The sequence below is a fragment of the Guyanagaster necrorhizus genome (genome assembly GCF_019112545.1).
Source record: "Guyanagaster necrorhizus MCA 3950 unplaced genomic scaffold BT62scaffold_2, whole genome shotgun sequence".
In the NCBI taxonomy this organism is placed as follows: Eukaryota; Fungi; Basidiomycota; class Agaricomycetes; order Agaricales; family Physalacriaceae; genus Guyanagaster; species Guyanagaster necrorhizus.
In genome coordinates, this window is record NW_025064881.1 from 1,892,791 (window position 1) to 1,909,544 (window position 16,754).

The window sequence follows — 16,754 nt, forward strand, 5'->3', positions numbered from 1 at the left end:
CACAATTTCTGCTAACCGCGCGTTCAGGGCAAAATCTGTCGACTGTCGGCGTAGGGACAAGGCACCTCTCTGCATAATAAACTATTTAGGTGAACAGACTACTGAAGCGAAAAATACATGAACGGTGCTACAGTATATTAATTTTGGGATGATGGTGTGATGTCATGAAGAGGACAAACAAAACGTTCTCACGGTCTCTTTCCTATGTCCAGGAAGTGGGCGGAGGCCAAAACTCCTTTGACCCCCGACCGGCTCGCAAAGATCGCCAATGCGCTCGGTGTCTCGACACCCGTTCCTTCGTCGTCGTCAAGGACGCCGCCCTCGACGAGCAAGTATCTTATTCATGTCGTTCCCCCTCTCAATCTACCCCATCTCAACAACAGCCTCAGCTCGCCGCCGCCACCTTCCGCCTCTGGGTACCATACCCATTTTCGACGGGGTACGTTGTTGCCAGTGCATCCAACATTACAACTGCAGCTCGCGGCCATTGCTCGCGAATATGCCTTGCCGTCAACGGCGGGTGTTATTTTGTATCTCTTCAATGACAACGAGGATGCTGGCCCCCGTATTTCCGACGATATCTGGAAGCACTTATGGTCGCGCATCTGGAAGGCAGAATTTGCTCCAGATACACCCCAAAAATTGCCTGTGCTCACTCTCGGGAGTCCCCGCACAGACCAGCTTGCTTCATCCACGACCTCTTCTTCCTCTCTGTCCATTCCAATCATAGCGAAGGTCGAGTTTGACATTGACCTCCGTTCTGCCCCATGGTTTAATCCATGGATAACAAGCAGGAACTTAAACTATAATAAACGGGTGGAGAATAAAAATTCACCTGTTCCATTATCTTTGCCACAGTTACCTCAGTCCGAGTCACAGCTCGAGGATGAGGAGGAAATCAATCTTCGACTGGCCCCTACCATGTATAGAAAAAACATTCCGTCGCCCCTAGTACTTGGACCTTCAAACACCAATGCGACTAACTCGTCTTCTAGTCTACCAAGCAGCGCTACCAGCTTACCTTATCTTCGACATCAAGACGAGTCCGACGAGGATACCGAAATAGATGATGATAGCGTGCCTACCAGTGGAAAACGTGGGGGAGGTATTTATGATGATCTCGAGCTCGACTTTGACGAGTCATTCGAGGAGGATACGAAGGAGAGTCAATACCTTTTGACGGCTAAATTGGACGAAATTGAGAAAGTACGTTAGCAGAATATTTTGTCCATTGCGCATTCTCTAATAATGTTCAGAATCTCGCTCAGTTCTCACCTCGGGTATTGCAACTTGAGCTCCAAGAAGACCAAGCAAAATCACCCTTACGAACGTGTGTAATGACCGAACCCTTCCTCTATTCCGCTCTAAGAATATGTTTCCACAGCGAAGTATCCATCGCAAGTCCGAAACAGCCATCCGGGACATGGCCATCTGTTCCCTTCCAATCCTTGCACTCGGTGATCATACAACCAATATTGTCTAATAATAATAATCCTTCGCCTCCCCAGCTTGCCCTAAATGGCGTCACCACCTCTGCTCCACAATCCTTTAATCCCACATCTTTATCTACCGCTTCTTCGGAAACAATTCGGAGAAAGCAAATGGAGGAGGAAGAGTCAGAACAACTCGTACCGGAACAATATCCCCGTTATACTCCCCAGATCAACGGAAGCTTCAAAGACGCCATAATACCACTGTCCCCCGATCCGTTCGGGCGATATCCATCCACACCTACACCCTCTGCAGATAGCAGAGGATCTACGTATTGGGACGATAGCAGCACAGCTGTAGATGAGTCCATCACTACGTCTAGTAGATTTTCGGCGGATTCAGCGAAAGACCATACTTTAACCAACAGAGCGACCATGATGAGCGTAAAGAGCATTAAAAAACTTTGGCGGCGAAGTAACAAGCAGAGCGTCAGCTCTATTAACATGCCTCAACCACCCCCAGCGCAACAAGGACATATCTCACCACAGATGCCCGGGCCGACGGTACTTTCTGCTCAGGTTACTGGAACTTCACCTTCTATCTCAAACGGAGCTTCAGCTCATCGACAAAGCAGTAGTAGCAGCAGTCGAAACAGTGTGGGTGTCGTTCGACCTCCTCCCATTCGCATGTCATCCTCCCAGACGTCATCATCTAGATCTTCTTCCTCCCGCCCAATACGTCCATCTCGTCCCCCATCACTCCACAATTTTGATATTCCTGGCATGTCGGCCCCTACTCCTGCCATGTTTCCACAGCACATTGTCAGCCTCGACAGACATCGGTTCGATCAGGAGAGTCCATACCCCAATCCGACAAGGAGGGCTCGAGCCCAATTGAGCGAGAATGGCAAAGTTTCACCGACACTTGCGTCAGGAAAATCGATACCGACCAGTCAGTCGGGGAAAAGCTCTCCTACACCTCTGCCCCAAACCGAAACACAGCGAAACAGCGTTCGAAGGAGTATATTGAAATGGAAGAACGCAACATCAGGTGGAGGGTCGAGCGCGAGGCGGCCGAGTGTCAGTATACTGAGCGTTAATGTAGAACCGCGGCCGGGTATTGAGAAGATGCCTCCAAGTCCTCGAATACCGGATGAATTCTTACAGCACCAGCAGCATTCGAGACTACCAAGCGTGGCGAAATCGATAACGAGCGTTGCTCCTAGTATGACGAAGAGTATCTCGAGCCAAAGTTCGAGGTACTCGGATGACGAGGGACGAGGAGCGAGTATAGACGACCAGTTCGAGATCGTCTCGCCGAAGATGACCCCTGGTAGTCTGACATACCCATATACCACATTGGATCAGCGAGACACATCGCAGTGATGATAACGAGCCGATTTTACATTATATTATGTTGATTTATATATCTGACGACGCTTTCTGCATTTAATTTGTAGCCTCTGATGTTGTGTGTTATAATAATGCGTGGATGAAATGTAGATATGATGTAATCTATCAATGTCATTGATTTGAGGTAGTAAAGAGAGCAATGCGCGCGCTTGAAAGCTGATGTCGGGCGCCCTTCATCCCGGCGCGGAGCCCCTGTGGCTGTGATGTCATATCGATTACTGCGATTGATTGCCAAGCTAAAGCCAAGCCTCAATCCAACCTCGGTCAACCTTGCGATTCGGTCAACGTTCACTACGTAAGAACTTGTCTTTCCTAACCTTCACCATCATGCCTCCTGCCAACACAATTAACATACTTTTAGCTGTTACCATTCTCCTCGTTGCTCTTCCTAGTGCCCATGCATTTGGTGCCGGAGACATCCCAGATTTCGCCTACTTCAATAACAAGGCGTTCCGGCACGGTGACATTGAAAACATCTTGGAGACAGGTTTGCGTCGATTAACTTCGAAATCCAATGGCCGATCTTCTGATCTGTCTGATCAGTCGTTAAATCTGCTGGCCGTGCCGCTGCTGGAGGCGGAATTCTTGGTTTTGCTAGGAAAGTTATGGACAATGCCTCCGGAGGCTCAAAATTCAACAAAGGAGATATCAAGAAGGTTTATTTTGTACGTATGATATCCTCAGTGTCTTTCAGGGTCTTTTCTTATATCCCGACAGGGTAATTGGCTCAGGGATTATTCTCAGGCGATGGATATCGCTGGCCTAAGCAAACTCAGTGCGGATACTCTTGTTCTTGTTGTCTCTGTTCTTGGTTTTATGGTAAGTGGTCCCTCGTCTTGTGTTGATCTAGGCTTATTTCGATATAAGGCATTTGGCTTTGCCACCAGGGAGTTCGAGGTCACGGCCGATCGTCTTGGCGTCTACCTCCCCGTTGTATGTTATTTATTCTCCTTTTCCGTTAGCGATAATTGATCGAATGGTAATGAAACAAGGAACATATAGATAATCCAAAGTGCCTCGCTTCCATGCCCTACTCATACATGGCTTACTTGTTTGCAGAGGTTATGCTGAGAAAGAAGGCGATGCTCGTCAGTTTCACCCCAAACTTCGTCCGCCTGTTGATCCCCGTGAACTCGAAATCGACGAGCGAACCGGTATGAAGAACTATATGGCGACCGAAGATCAGGGCTGGGATTCGTCAACAGCCCATATTCGTCGCACTTTCCAAGCGTGCATCGAATACGGTCGCAGGGCGTCCGGACAAGAAGGTGCAGATTTATATGAAGCCTTTCGTCTGCTTGGCACAGGTCTCCACACGATGGAGGATCTCCTCGCGCATAGCAACTGGTGCGAGATTGGCCTACGCAAGATGGGGTATGAAGATGTTTTTTGTCATGTCGGCGACAACGTCTACGTGCAGGCTCCCTCTGGTGACAGAGTGCCACCTCTTGTTACCGGTACGTTTGGTAGTGCCGACTTCATGCACTCGATGCTAGGGGAAGCCACCGATCATATTAGCCAAGCTAGTGTCACAGCCTTGAATGAACAGATGGCACAGACCTCGCAAAACAACGACACCGCTGAAAGGTTATCGACTCTCAAGAAGATCCTCAGCAAAGTCGGTGGAGGTAATGATAAGATCAGCCAGGGGGAGCAGCTCCAAGCGCAGTCTCAAGCGTACCACTTCAACCCCGATAACGTTGCACCGCCTGAGGTCCAGAAGCAGTTACTGGATTTGCTCAGATGGCGCGATGATGTTTACAGAGATATTATTGCTAAGGTCGAGATGGTCCCCGGCTTGAGTGACTTGATTGACGAATTAAGCAACGCGCTCACAGCGTGTGGGTTTTCCGCCTCTGTCGTCCTAGTTGAAGTTAACATCTATGCTCCAGATGTGTACACCGTCATTGCACCCTGGCTCACGCCTATCCTTACCCAAGCTACGTCAGCCCTCGGCGAAGGAAGCAAAGCTGTCATCGACTCCGACGACCAATATGAAGTCTTCAACAATGCGGATGCGTCTGACCCTTCGCACAGTCTATTATCCAAGGACCATTTCGGTCTAATTCTCAATGAGCCTGCAGGAAAGATTGCTCAGATTGTGGTCGTGAATAGTGTTCAGCTCATTGTTGAGGCTTGGTCAAATAATGATGATCCTAACGAGGTCATCAACAGGGTTCGCCAATCTCCTTTTTCTGGGCCGGAAATATTTTGTTTACTTATGTACAGATCCTTGAAGCCTTCCATCACCCCTATTATGCGAGTGGTAGTAGCCAGATTCAGCGCCAGATGTATGACGAACTTGAGAAATGGGTCGGTGGTATGGGCGAGGAAGCTCGAGACACTATGGGCAAGCTGACAAAGGTTGCCGTTCGCGAGGGAAAGAACAAGAGGGAGGGAGATGGAAGCGTCGAACCTGGTTATGGCGGCTGTGGACATGGAAGCAGCGCGAGCTACGGCCGTAAGACTCAAAGCAGCGGCTATCAGAGCCAGAGCTCGTACCAGACTTCCGGTGGATATGGGGGTGGCCAGTCGCACGGTAGCAGTCAGAAACCGTCGTATGAGGGCCGGAATAAATCAACCTACGGTGTTCAGGACGAATACTCTCGTCGGACCGAGTCCACATTCGGAGGGCGTGCCGAATCACAAGGAAGAAACGACGGATACTCTTACGGACAACGCCACGACTCTGCGCCCAACTACGGAAGGAACACCGAGTCTTCGTATGGTAGTATAAACCAGTCTTCATACGGTGAACGCAATGAACCCACCTACGGAAGAGACACCGAGTCCTCGTATGGTGGTACAAACGAATCTTCCTACGGAGGAAGAACCAAGTCCCACGGTAGACGTGACGAGTCTACTTACGGTCGACCAGACGAGCCTACCTACGACAGGCAGGAAGAACCATATGAAAGTAGGCAGCAAACAGCAAACAGCCATGATGATCCATCGTATGGTTCTGAGGTCTCCTATGGAGATAGAAGCGAGTCGTTTGGTGGCAGGAATGAGCCTTCCTACAGTAGGAATGAGTCCTCATATGGTGGTCGAAGCCAGTTCAGCGGAGACTATGGACGGACTGAGTCTTCCGAATATGGTCAACAAAGTGAAGGCTACGGTCGTGGTGGTTATGGAGGTGGTTATGGTTGCCGCCATGATGGTGGTCCTCCTCACGAATATGGAGGAAGGGGTGATGAATATGGTCGAGGCGGAGGCGGTTACGGTGGCAGCGAGGAGTTCGGCCGGCCTCCTCCTCCCCAAGGATTTCAGGGTATCCGAGGCGGAGGATATAACCCTAGCTATGGTGGACCAGACGATACATTTGGCGCTGAAAGAATGAACATTCGGGATGACGATGATGACCGAGGCCACGGACGTCGCCATGGCCACCGTGGACACCACGAAGAAAGGCGTAAATACGATGATTGAAAGAGAGAAAGATAGTGGAATTCGAAATAAGTATAAGGCAAGTCAATACAGAACTACATATGAAGTAGAAAATTCAACTTTTTGTTTTGTAGTAGAAATGTCGTAAAATATTCCTACAGGCTGTTAAAAGGAAGGTTCACTAACCGACGTTTTCGATTATTGGCAGTTGCAACTTGGGATACTTCTTTAGGAACAGAATGGCTGCTATTCAGTCAGAAGAATTCATTAGTATAGAGGTGTATGATCCGGCAAAGGTTGTGACAGGAGAAGGTCCGCCTATCTTTCGCTACCGCTGGTCTCTTCAAATAATCATGAAGGCTGAGAGTTGCCCGTGCTTACACTCAGGCTGACCAGACACGTAAGTTGACATTACCAACTGGTGAATGCTTGATGCCATAGAGTGCTGTTGCCGTGACAACTTTCCTGATATCCGTGCCGTTTCAGTCCAGTGCCTGCCAGAAGGGATTACGCCGTGTCTATACAAAAGTCGCAAACATTATCGACAGCTCCTTCACATTTTACCCCGCTTTGGCGAGAGAAAGAGTAACTGCAGGAGATGTACTTATATATGTTCTCCTTGCACACGTCTGATTTGTCCAAAGGTCAACATGTTCATGGATGTCCTGTAAATAAGCGTTGGAAGACTGACGTCGCATATATTGTTTGTTCTTGCTATGGGTATAAATACAACTATGTAGTATCCACCATGGTTGTCTACTTCTTAGCTTCCTATTCATACCATCTCAACCATGCCCAAGCGAGTTCCCACTCCGCCTCTTCTTGATGACGATGCCGACTACTACACCGTCTGTCAACCTTACCCGCTCAACTTTGACTGGGATATCCATGAGGATGTCTTGAAGCACGTCCGTTGGATCGCTGCCTGCGTCGGTACTAAGCCCTTCTATGCGTTCCATTACAAGCCCAAGGTATGTATTTGCTGCATTTTACAGCATCTCAGGACCTGAACGACATTATGAAGGCGCCCTCGATGGTTATTGTTGAGGTCGAAAAGAATAATACAAAGGGAAAGGCCAGTTTCCTTGGTGAGCACCGCTGGAAGGAGCTCTTGTTGGCACCGACTCCGGAAGAAAGAGATCGGGTCACTCGGGTTTTTCCTTGTTTCCACACAAATAATCGCTCAGTTGTTAAAGATGGTATGTGATTTCACCTAATTCCACACCGTTCTGACGACCGCAATAGGTTGGCACAGAGTCGCGGTCAACGATGATTGGTTCAAAGAATGGACTCCTGTGCAAGAGTGAGTGCAGACCTTCAATTCACCGCATGTCCTTTCACGCCTTGTGAAGTTTCATGCAGCCGTATCCTGCGACTCATTATTGTGACCCACCCATCGAGGACAGGACCAACAAGGCTTTGTGTCGTCCACTTCCCGCCTGTTACAAACCCCCACCTGCGCCTCCAGCTAAGCCAGGTATAATTTATTCTTCTTAATGGCTGATCGTCGCTGATTTTCCAACAGTAGTAGGCTCTACCTCTTGGGTGAATGCAAAGACCAACACGGGTAGTAGCACTAGCCCCGTTCTTCTAGGTGCATGGGGTCGTGGCAGAGGAATAAATCATTCGATTAGAAATGGCCCGAAAGCTCCACCTTCGCGTTGTAAGTGCCTTTATGCAACCATGGTTCTTTAACATTCGAGGCGTTACAGGGAATCAGCCCGTTGCTCAAAATAGCAACGTCGCCTCTTCTGCTGCTTGTATGCGCCAACTTCTTCTGATTTCTGGTGTCGTCTTTCTGATAGCTTACAGGGGGGAACAACTGTGGAGGAAACGTGCATTGTAGGTGACATTCCTGTGCTAGCCGAACTTATTTATTTAACCAACACCATCTTAGCACAAGAGGCATCGTCTGGTAAACCGTTGACCAATAGTATCTCTAAAGGCCCAGTTCCATCTCGTCCACCGGGTCTTCCGGCTCATTCCTCAAGCAACTTTCCTACTCCTCCTGGTGTTATGCGAGCGGGAAATTTCTGCTCTGGCTCTGTTAGTAATGCCACGCAACAGGGTTCTCTCGACAAACAAGTCGCGCGCATTTCCTTAACCGAAAATCATGAAGCGGATGCTTACACTCTGGGTGACGGACTAGACGATGATGATCTCGATGACACAACGTTCATTCCTCGATATGAGTATGTCAAAATTACCGAACCCGCTATCCCGTCTGGCGATGATGCTAGCGGAGAAAACTTGTGGCCAGCAGCGGAAAATACTTCTACTGTTAGTGTAGACGTATGCCCTATCCACGGTCGGCCGAACTGTAAACCAGGTATTTGCGCCGCAGCACACAGGAAGAAGGAACGGGCGCGCGCCTCTAGCAGGGGAGCTGGGAGAGGACGTGGCCGCGGAGGAAGAGGTAGCGGTGGTCGTGGCGGAAGCGCAAGCAGCAGTCAAAGCCCAAGTCCTATTCTGTCCTGGACCGCAGATGAAGAACCTGATCCCTGGAGCTGAAAAACCGCTTGAAGCTTTGAAAAATGTCAACAAGTCTCCCGTCTTCGCATCCGAATAGCAGTCTTCTGATGGCAGAATCCTTCCCCGCTAAGTTTCCCGGAGTCGTCAACCACCGCATCTGTTCTGTCTTGTTTTGTATCATGAACTATAGCTATAATCCAAGAATTGTATTCCCGTACCACATAATACCAATGTCAGTTTGATCGTGTCATCGTGAGCGTGAGCGAGGAATACCTATCGCTATTGATGATCAACAATATTTTCCCATGGTGGGCCTACTATCAACCGGCCATCAATCGAGCCTACTTGACAGCAACGACTATGGGCGATGCAGACTACTTCACTGTCAGTAAGCCGTATCCGCTCAACTTTGAGTGGGACCAAGAGGAAGATATCATCAAACATGTGCGCTGGATTGCGGCGTGCATAGACTCTCCAAGACAGTTTTATGCGTTTCATTACAAGCGTAGTGTATGTCATCGCTATAGCTTCAGGATTCCTGGCTAATCGCACTCCTAGGCCTCTTCAATGATTGTCTTGGAGATCGAGAAAAATTGCTCCTCGAAGAAAGAAACTCTCTTAGGCGAGCACCGCTGGAAAGAGTTTCTGATGGCGCCATCTGATCAAGAACGAGATTATATCTCGCAAATCTTCCCGTGCTTGCATTCCACTGATCTCGCATTGAGAAATGACGGTCGGTACTGACATTTATCTGCAATTTCGTCCTCAGTGACTGTCTGGGTAGGGTGGCACAGAGTCTCAGTAAGAGACAGCTGGTTTAAAGGATGGTCTCGTACTCAGAGCGAGGAGTAAGTCATTAGGCATCACTAAAGATTCTATGAGGTTTTGATAGGCATCGTCGAAGTATCATTCATCCATATCCCAGCACTCATTACTGTATTCCGCCCATTGAGGATCGGACGAATCGACCACTTTGTCGTCCCCTTCCCCACTATTGCAAGTTCAAGCAGAAGACCAAGTCAGGTCAGTTATAGACAGTATAACCGGATATGTATCCCTACTGATTTCTACCTACTCGTCTTAGATGCCAAGCTTAGTGCTGGGGCAAGTGGCCTCCGCACTCAAGACCACACAAATGCCAGTGAAGCACCTAAGCAAGATGAAGAGGTGTATGAAGCTGGGGAGAATATATGGGAGCAAAATATCAAGCCGAGTCAAACCTCACCCATTTGCCCTACCCATAACCGCGTTTGCAAGAAGGCCATCTGTGCTGCATATGACAAGCTGTTGAGGGACATCAAGAAAGAGGAGAAAAATGCAAAAAAGGGTGAGAAGAAGAAAGAACATGCTAAGCAGTACGAAAGGAAGAAAAATGCGAAGAGAGCCTGGGGCCGCAATGGTGGAAAAGGCGAGGAATCAAAGACTCGTGACAAGACCATTGATGGAAAGGATGAAACATCTGACACCTGGAATAGCTCTTGGGGAGACGAAGATGAACAAGGTGAGGCAGGCCAGTGGGGTAAAGGTGAAGGCTCGGCCAACGTAGAGACCCTCCGAGATGATGGTAACAAAACTCCCAGTCCGATTTCTCATGTGGCCGTTGAAGAGGAGGAATACGATCCATGGGTTTGAGGTATAAACCGATATTGTCGCCAAGCTTCGAATCACCGTTTCCCTCAGCTGTTGTAGAGATATTGATTTGTACTTGCTATGCAAAAATTGTTAAAGAATGATGCCTTGTCCTTTTACGAGACGTATCTTCTTGACCCCGTCTTGAACTCCCCAGGGGACCTCATCTTGCCAATGGGTGATGATGACAACAGCTTGATCCTTGGTGATGCCTCCTTCTCGAAGATATTTCTTCGCTGCACTGATCATGCCTTCATCCATTCCGCTCCAAACCTCGTCGAGAAGAACCAGCTGTGGTCGTCCAACCAGAGCGCGCATGAGCAACACCATCCTTTGCTCACCGACTGAAAGCTCAACGAAAGCTCTGTCGTTGAATTTGGCCGCGTCCTCACCGGTATTCTCGTCTGCCCAGGCTCCAGGTCCCAAAGCGGCGATGACTTCTTCGCATCTAGTTACTCTCCATTTCACGTCAGCTTCGGTAAGTTCTTGCATTACACCCGTTCCGACGTTATGTTTCCCGCGTGGTACGAATGTACCATCAAAACCCGTTCCAACGACATCCCAGACGGACATTCTGGACTTGCGAGGAAAGGCGTCAAACATTTCTGGAGAGAGTACGCCGATAAGGGATTGGAGATGCGGTGTTGGTATACGCGAGCGGGGCCGCCCAAAGAGGTGGAGATGAGAAGACCGCGACGCAAGTTGAGTGTAGGACTGGGGATGATCACCAGTAATGATCGAAAGAAGAGTAGTTTTACCCGAACCTATGGTGGTTGTCTGTGAGCCCGTGATGTAAGATGGAGAAAGATGACATGCCGTTTTCGCCTTGCAAATGCCATCGTTCACCTTGGCGAATTTTCCAATTGATGTCACGTAGAACGACACGATGGTCGTACTGAACCCGTACGTTTTTCAGGTCCACGACTACGGCACCGGTTTCATTGGCGACAATTTGAGTAGCCGTTGTCGCGGTTACATGATTTGACCGATAAGCTTTTTCAGTTAGAATGATATGCTTCGGCCCTGTAACAACTTTTCTCCCTCTCAACAGCGCGACATGCGTAATCCAATCAGGAACAGGATCGTGGATTCGTAGTCCCAAGATAACGCGAGGCGAACGAGACTGGTGAAGAGAATGTAAGAGATTCAAAAGATTGGGGCGATTTTGGACGTCCAATCCAGCTGTAGATGATTAAGACAGGGCCGGATTTCATAACAAGGAACATTCACACACTAAGAGGCTCGTCAAGAAGAAGGAGCTCGGGCTGAGTCCATATAGCTTTAAGGATACGTGCACGACGCGTCTGACCATTACTTAGCGCGATGAGAGGGAGATCAAGAAACTTCTTAAGACCCATCCGTTCCACAAGGTCGTCAAAGAGCTGTTGCCTTTCAGCTGAAAGTTTGACTTGAACTTGAGATTCGCGGGGAGCATCACGAAGTTCGGGAGGGACCACGTCAAAGTTCAGTGTTTCCGGGAACATGTGCTGACGGAGGGTTATGCGATCTTCTTCTTGGACCGCACCATAGCGGGCCGTGTAGTCGTAAAAGGCGCCTCCACTACTGCGGCGTCGGTTGCCGAACGAGACGACAGCTACGTGGACGTGTGGGTCTCGAGGGAAAAGGAAGGGAAAGAGACCTCCTGGAGATGGCGGGTGAGGCGATATCCTAAGGTTTCCTAGAAGCATCTAGAAGACATTCAAATGATAAAAAGAGCTGAGCTAGTGGAACAACATTCATACATGGAAGAAATCGTGTTTTTCGTGCGAACCGAAACCAACGACAGCCCAGCTTTCTCCCTCCTTCACGGTCCAATCCAGATCCCGAAAGACAGGCGTAGATGCCGCATTTGCGTCTCCAAAGCGGTATACATCGGCCTTAGGGATATTGATGACGGTCGCGGAGCTAAGGTAGCGTTGGAAACTATGTGCTGGCCTTAGTCCGAAGACTCTACCTCCAAGGAGAATGGCCATCTTGATGTTTTACGTGAACCTCAAGTCGAAGTTGTAATTCATACGTGAGTCAGTGGAAAGGGTCATGGAGTCAACGTGACTCGAGTCGGCCGCTCTACTTTCTCTTCTTGACCACGATGTCGGCTGACCCACCAACGCAACCTGACACGACTACCACCGACATCGACCCCATTTGGACCACAAGTCGTACTGCCAGACAAATATATGCTCTTGGTCAGGTTGAGAAGGTCAGCACTTGTCGTAACCGGACAATTTTGCATCTTATGAATATAATTTTTAGGATATCAGCCGTCTTCTCTCCCTTGCCGCGTCCTCAATTTCACTCCTCACCTTACCCCAAGCTGACGGTCCCAACGATGGTCTTCCTCAGGGAGAAGAGCGCTCGGAACAGTTTGTATTAGAGGCAAACGAATACTTTGAAATACTTGATGTGTGTCGATGTTTTCTCACTGGAACACAATCATCATAACACTCGTTTCTAGTCCATCCAAGTATCCATCCGTTCATCGCTAGCCCACATCCGCCACTCGCGGATAGCGCCTAGCGCGATCAACGCCCCACCACTGGGTTCCATTCCACCTAGTTTGGGGATTGTGCTTCCCGAAGGTGAAGGCGAAGGAGAAAGTAGAGGGTTGCAAGAGACGAGGATAGATAGGGACGCGTGGAACGGTATCCTGGATGCATTAACGCGCATGAAGAGCGCAATGGAGGAAAATTCCAGGCTTGAGATATAACATGTCCGGGACGGTGAGTTTGAAGGATCTAGTACCGTAAGTTTCCTGTTGCTATCCCGTGTACACAGACGTATTTTTGACCAGAAGCAACAGATTTCTACGAACCGCGGACTATTCAATTTCGTATACAAATCAGCCGGCGGATATGACGACTTACGAATGGGCAATCGCTTTCAATTGTCCTTATTATTCTTCGACTTGCTGCGTCCGAAATCGGGCCCGGCAAATCAAAGCTAAATTGTGGCGAGTCTGACGACCCTTGCAGGTATTTTTCGCCACCCCCACAAGCTACACAACCTATGTATGGATACGTAGGTACTAGTTCAGGGACTCTGATTATGGCATGTCACAGCTCGCCGGCGAAAGGTCGGGAGGCTGAGCTTTGTAGGTGCTAAGTTAAATCCTTTCGGAAAAGGTTGTCATAATTATCCCAGAATAAATATCACAGTATTTTATGGGCAACCGCGTCTTTATGTTGTATCTCAGTGAGCTTATATAAACATCGTTGATATGATACCTCCAAACAATCTGAGCTTTTATCGAGGCAAAAGGGCAACATATCCTTTCAGTGGCTTTGAAGTGAAGCTTTCGGACTCAAATACTGAGACTTGTATGTAGAGGGAGGGGCTCATGGCTGTTCGTACAAAGAACAAAGAGTTAAATTTAATGAAAGTTTGATACCGGTATGCCTGCAGCTAAGAATTATGAAAAGTACGCACGGACCGAGATGACCGAATGATCGCAGGTCTCCGAGGATACGGAAGATTAAAGAATGAACGTGTCAGTTGGTGGGATATTGCACTGTTCCTTTCGAAATCGAGTGATCGTAAATGACAGTATCTCTTGTCACTTGATACGTCGGCGAGGAACTTTTGAGCCAGGAGAAAGATTAGACGGAACTTTGTAACCTGATCCAGACTGTGTGGCGTTGGTAGTCGCTATCTTCGGCGAGCGCGCTAATACTTACTAGTTTGAATTTTCAAAATCATGGTTCGACCGCGGTCGAAGGCCTTCGTAACTTATACTGATCGGGTGGCGGCGGGTGAGAAAAAGAAATTACATCGCGACATTCAAACATCGAAACTTCAAAGATTATCCGTCTTCAACTCCTTTCCTTCTTTGAGTACATTTTCGGCATTGAGCAGTTCCGGCACCTGAGAAAGCTCAGGATGTTCCTTGGCAGCGATCTGTTGGACACGATGGAGACGTGATGACAGGGAAAGGGAAAGGGAAAGGGAAAGGGAAAGAAGACATACTACGAGATCTTCAACGTCGCCTGCGGCTTTCGCCAACCTCGTTGCAGAGTCATCGATCATCCTGTTGCATTCGTCGAGGACTTTTTTCTTTGTAGACGTCTCAGATGGATCGATACAGACGACGGGCATACTTACAGCGTTCTTGAGATCCCATTCATCCTCCGAAATGCCTTCAGCGATGAGCTTGCCCACTTTTCGTTGCTGATCCTCGGCCTCTTTACGATAGAGGATGTGTTCTTTTATTAGGCTTTTGAGATGTCAGGCAAGACGGCATAATGGAATGGGTGGAGTACCGCTTGGCAGCTCCTGCCTTAATCTTGAGTTGCCGTTGGATGGCCTGAATTTCCGACATAGAAAAACGCAAGGATACTCGCCCTGGAAAAAACAATGAAACCTATTATTATCGGGTTATTGTGCTGCCTTTGTACTGATTACCTTGGATTGGTACCGGATCCGTGTACAAAGCCGGTATACAAACAAGCTGACACCGTCTAGGGTCGCGAGAATATTTGATTAAACAAATTCGGAAGGCGATTCTAGTTGGTCAACCGCTCTCGTCCTTTTCCTACCAGGACGTTGTGGTTCATTGTACATCTCTGTCCCCTGGCCCATTGTTCTGTTTTCTTTTCTTTTCCCTTCACGACGACCCACGACCGCACGAATCTCAGCAACGCATCCAGAGTTTTTCAGTCATTGAACTTCTCTCTTCACGCCAAAATATCACAAAAGGGATGGAGCAGCAGCACGTCATGAACGATCCAGCATCGTATTCCGGCTTTTACCCACCAGAGCAGGACCCTGCGTATAACATTTCCTATGCGACGCCGCAGATGAGCCCTTATCAGGTTGTGCACAACGGCCCTCAAACGCGTGGGTACCATTACTTTTGTTCTGTTTGCCGCATGTTCATCTGATAACTATTGCTTCGTATGCTTTGTAGGCCAGCATGTTACCCAGCACGTAGCACAAGGAATGCCCATCACTGAGCTGCAGCAGTCGCCAATGCCCTCGTACCACAACATGCCGCTTATGTCCCATCAATATCAAGGTTACCCCTCTTCCGAGGCGCCGCATGTCATTCCTACCTCTCCCCCTCCGCCCTCGCCTGACCTCTACGACCCTTTGTCTCCTCCAGTCTCCGGATCAGACACTTCTGCTGACGGCATCTACCACCACCACACTAGCAGCAACAACTCGCCCTCTTCTTCTCGTGCCAACAGTCTAGTCCACCGGTCCAACATCCGTTACAATCCCACTCCATCCCCGACCAGCTCTTCCGGTCGCCGAAGTCGTGGCTCACGTTCCCAGGACTCTGACGACGAAGAAATGGGTGTCCTCTTTGCCGAGAACCTTGCTCACTCCAGGAAGGAGGCTACCAGGCGCCAGCGTATCGAGGCAGAGCAGCGGAGGCGCGATGAGCTTCGCGATGGCTATGCCAAACTCAAGGACGTGCTCCCTGTGTCCAACCAGAAGAGCAGTAAGGTTTCGCTCCTAGATCGAGGTGAGCTCCCTTTCTTTGCGCGTCTTCGTTTCATCGATTAACTTTCTCCGACAGCCACCCAATACATCACTTCTCTCGAAAAGACCAACCAGGATCTCCAAGCTCGAATCACTCAGTTGGAGCAAGAGATGCAAAGGCTGCGTTCTCTCAACGAGAAAATGTCGCTTGGTGACACCCCTTCTCCCGGTGTATTTGATGCTAGGCCATTGTCCCCCCCTCCCGACGTTCCCATCGCTGCGCACACCCTGAACAATGTTCGAGCGCAGGATCCTTCATCGGGAGAGTCAAGTCCGTCTGCATCAGACGACAATGGCTACTGACGCTGCATCAGATCTGACAATCCCTTCCTTCCCTATTGTTTTACACATCACCGCATCTTCTTTTCCTTCTCGTCTCATTTCCCTTACTCGCTCATTGCACGGGCATTCATCTTTTAAAATCATATTTTCTTCATCTCAGCCGCATTTACAGGTATCGTGTATTATTTCGAGAGAAAAAGACAAAAAGACTCAAAAAGGTTGCTCCTACTTGTCGATATTTGGGGAATGAGAATGGCCGCGCCGTGCGCACTCATCCATTTCTATTCCCACTTTCCTCGGCTCCTATCTCAACCTTCCGCCTCGTCCTTAAGAGATTCCCATCCCTTTCTGCTGCTTGATGTCACAGAATTTGTGGCCCTTTTCATGCGAACCGAGGTTGCAACGTGTTGATCCCAATTGCCATCTCGTTGATCGATGATCGAGCTATCTCTTCTGCCTTTGCACGTGCAGTCCCGTCTTTTCTCTCCTAGCGGCCAGTTGATCGTCTTCCCGGAGAATTCGACGGATGATACACCTGGATCAATGCTCGCCAGGACGTGTCCCATTATCGCTGCTCACATTCTTCTAATTACTGAATATCTTCCCAAAATGCCAACCCTTCACACCTACCGTTCCTTCCCGAACTATTCCCACACTATC

General features: G+C 48.9%; 8 protein-coding genes across 8 annotated transcripts; 6 read left to right on the top strand and 2 right to left on the bottom strand.

Moving 5' to 3' along the window:
• Positions 1 to 204: 204 nt before the first annotated feature.
• BT62DRAFT_1071336 (uncharacterized protein) lies at positions 205 to 2,967 on the top strand (the record flags this gene model as incomplete). Its single annotated transcript, XM_043178741.1, has 3 exons — positions 205 to 1,206; positions 1,257 to 1,330; positions 1,385 to 2,967. 3 exons carry the CDS (start codon positions 205 to 207, stop codon positions 2,814 to 2,816), a joined length of 2,508 nt encoding a protein of 835 aa, XP_043045665.1. The 3' UTR covers positions 2,817 to 2,967.
• A 141-nt stretch (positions 2,968 to 3,108) lies between these two features.
• On the top strand, positions 3,109 to 6,522 carry BT62DRAFT_926385 (Het-C-domain-containing protein). The gene is made up of 9 exons (XM_043185028.1): positions 3,109 to 3,330; positions 3,387 to 3,508; positions 3,561 to 3,662; positions 3,711 to 3,776; positions 3,836 to 3,855; positions 3,903 to 4,684; positions 4,736 to 5,019; positions 5,073 to 6,309; positions 6,365 to 6,522. The coding sequence occupies exons 1-8, from the start codon at positions 3,171 to 3,173 to the stop codon at positions 6,270 to 6,272; spliced, it is 2,736 nt and encodes a 911-aa protein (XP_043045666.1). The 5' UTR covers positions 3,109 to 3,170; the 3' UTR covers positions 6,273 to 6,309; positions 6,365 to 6,522.
• A 195-nt stretch (positions 6,523 to 6,717) lies between these two features.
• BT62DRAFT_287146 (uncharacterized protein) lies at positions 6,718 to 8,134 on the top strand. Its single transcript, XM_043180369.1, has 7 exons — positions 6,718 to 7,201; positions 7,255 to 7,429; positions 7,476 to 7,533; positions 7,583 to 7,707; positions 7,756 to 7,893; positions 7,951 to 8,072; positions 8,128 to 8,134. Exons 1-6 carry the CDS (start codon positions 7,022 to 7,024, stop codon positions 7,965 to 7,967), a joined length of 693 nt encoding a protein of 230 aa, XP_043045667.1. The 5' UTR covers positions 6,718 to 7,021; the 3' UTR covers positions 7,968 to 8,072; positions 8,128 to 8,134.
• Positions 8,135 to 9,016: 882 nt separating this feature from the next.
• Positions 9,017 to 10,462, top strand: BT62DRAFT_1071339 (uncharacterized protein). Its single transcript, XM_043178742.1, has 5 exons — positions 9,017 to 9,212; positions 9,261 to 9,435; positions 9,487 to 9,550; positions 9,607 to 9,725; positions 9,787 to 10,462. Exons 1-5 carry the CDS (start codon positions 9,063 to 9,065, stop codon positions 10,332 to 10,334), a joined length of 1,056 nt encoding a protein of 351 aa, XP_043045668.1. The 5' UTR covers positions 9,017 to 9,062; the 3' UTR covers positions 10,335 to 10,462.
• Positions 10,283 to 12,743, bottom strand: BT62DRAFT_1032026 (P-loop containing nucleoside triphosphate hydrolase protein). The gene is made up of 4 exons (XM_043178343.1): positions 12,074 to 12,743; positions 11,566 to 12,019; positions 11,148 to 11,513; positions 10,283 to 11,095 (listed from the first exon to the last, which is right to left on the bottom strand). The coding sequence occupies exons 1-4, from the start codon at positions 12,302 to 12,304 to the stop codon at positions 10,425 to 10,427; spliced, it is 1,722 nt and encodes a 573-aa protein (XP_043045669.1). The 5' UTR covers positions 12,305 to 12,743; the 3' UTR covers positions 10,283 to 10,424.
• BT62DRAFT_1071341 (uncharacterized protein) lies at positions 12,129 to 13,494 on the top strand. Its single transcript, XM_043178743.1, has 4 exons — positions 12,129 to 12,531; positions 12,585 to 12,734; positions 12,787 to 13,074; positions 13,123 to 13,494. Exons 1-3 carry the CDS (start codon positions 12,421 to 12,423, stop codon positions 13,036 to 13,038), a joined length of 513 nt encoding a protein of 170 aa, XP_043045670.1. The 5' UTR covers positions 12,129 to 12,420; the 3' UTR covers positions 13,039 to 13,074; positions 13,123 to 13,494.
• A 629-nt stretch (positions 13,495 to 14,123) lies between these two features.
• BT62DRAFT_990474 (tubulin binding cofactor A) lies at positions 14,124 to 14,646 on the bottom strand (the record flags this gene model as incomplete). The annotated part of the gene is made up of 4 exons (XM_043190229.1): positions 14,124 to 14,225; positions 14,295 to 14,381; positions 14,430 to 14,541; positions 14,588 to 14,646. 4 exons carry the CDS (start codon positions 14,644 to 14,646, stop codon positions 14,124 to 14,126), a joined length of 360 nt encoding a protein of 119 aa, XP_043045671.1.
• Positions 14,647 to 15,043: 397 nt separating this feature from the next.
• Positions 15,044 to 16,115, top strand: BT62DRAFT_915895 (uncharacterized protein; the record flags this gene model as incomplete). Its single annotated transcript, XM_043183973.1, has 3 exons — positions 15,044 to 15,164; positions 15,235 to 15,795; positions 15,850 to 16,115. The coding sequence occupies 3 exons, from the start codon at positions 15,044 to 15,046 to the stop codon at positions 16,113 to 16,115; spliced, it is 948 nt and encodes a 315-aa protein (XP_043045672.1).
• Between the last annotated feature and the right edge of the window lie 639 nt (positions 16,116 to 16,754).

Coding starts and splice junctions, on each gene's coding strand:
- BT62DRAFT_926385 (XM_043185028.1), top strand. CDS start 3,171: ATGCCTCCTGCCAACACAATTAACATACTTTTAGCTGTTACCATTCTC. Junction 3,663..3,710: donor TCTCTGTTCTTGGTTTTATG/GTAAGTGGTCCC, acceptor TTTCGATATAAG/GCATTTGGCTTTGCCACCAG. Junction 4,685..4,735: donor AAGCAACGCGCTCACAGCGT/GTGGGTTTTCCG, acceptor TCTATGCTCCAG/ATGTGTACACCGTCATTGCA.
- BT62DRAFT_287146 (XM_043180369.1), top strand. CDS start 7,022: ATGCCCAAGCGAGTTCCCACTCCGCCTCTTCTTGATGACGATGCCGAC. Junction 7,534..7,582: donor GAATGGACTCCTGTGCAAGA/GTGAGTGCAGAC, acceptor CGCCTTGTGAAG/TTTCATGCAGCCGTATCCTG. Junction 7,708..7,755: donor TGCGCCTCCAGCTAAGCCAG/GTATAATTTATT, acceptor ATTTTCCAACAG/TAGTAGGCTCTACCTCTTGG.
- BT62DRAFT_1071339 (XM_043178742.1), top strand. CDS start 9,063: ATGGGCGATGCAGACTACTTCACTGTCAGTAAGCCGTATCCGCTCAAC. Junction 9,551..9,606: donor TCTCGTACTCAGAGCGAGGA/GTAAGTCATTAG, acceptor GCATCGTCGAAG/TATCATTCATCCATATCCCA. Junction 9,726..9,786: donor CAAGCAGAAGACCAAGTCAG/GTCAGTTATAGA, acceptor TACTCGTCTTAG/ATGCCAAGCTTAGTGCTGGG.
- BT62DRAFT_1032026 (XM_043178343.1), bottom strand. CDS start 12,304: ATGGCCATTCTCCTTGGAGGTAGAGTCTTCGGACTAAGGCCAGCACAT. Junction 12,020..12,073: donor AAAAACACGATTTCTTCCAT/GTATGAATGTTG, acceptor AATGTCTTCTAG/ATGCTTCTAGGAAACCTTAG. Junction 11,514..11,565: donor TCTTCTTGACGAGCCTCTTA/GTGTGTGAATGT, acceptor AATCATCTACAG/CTGGATTGGACGTCCAAAAT.
- BT62DRAFT_1071341 (XM_043178743.1), top strand. CDS start 12,421: ATGTCGGCTGACCCACCAACGCAACCTGACACGACTACCACCGACATC. Junction 12,532..12,584: donor CTCTTGGTCAGGTTGAGAAG/GTCAGCACTTGT, acceptor TATAATTTTTAG/GATATCAGCCGTCTTCTCTC. Junction 12,735..12,786: donor AATACTTTGAAATACTTGAT/GTGTGTCGATGT, acceptor ACTCGTTTCTAG/TCCATCCAAGTATCCATCCG.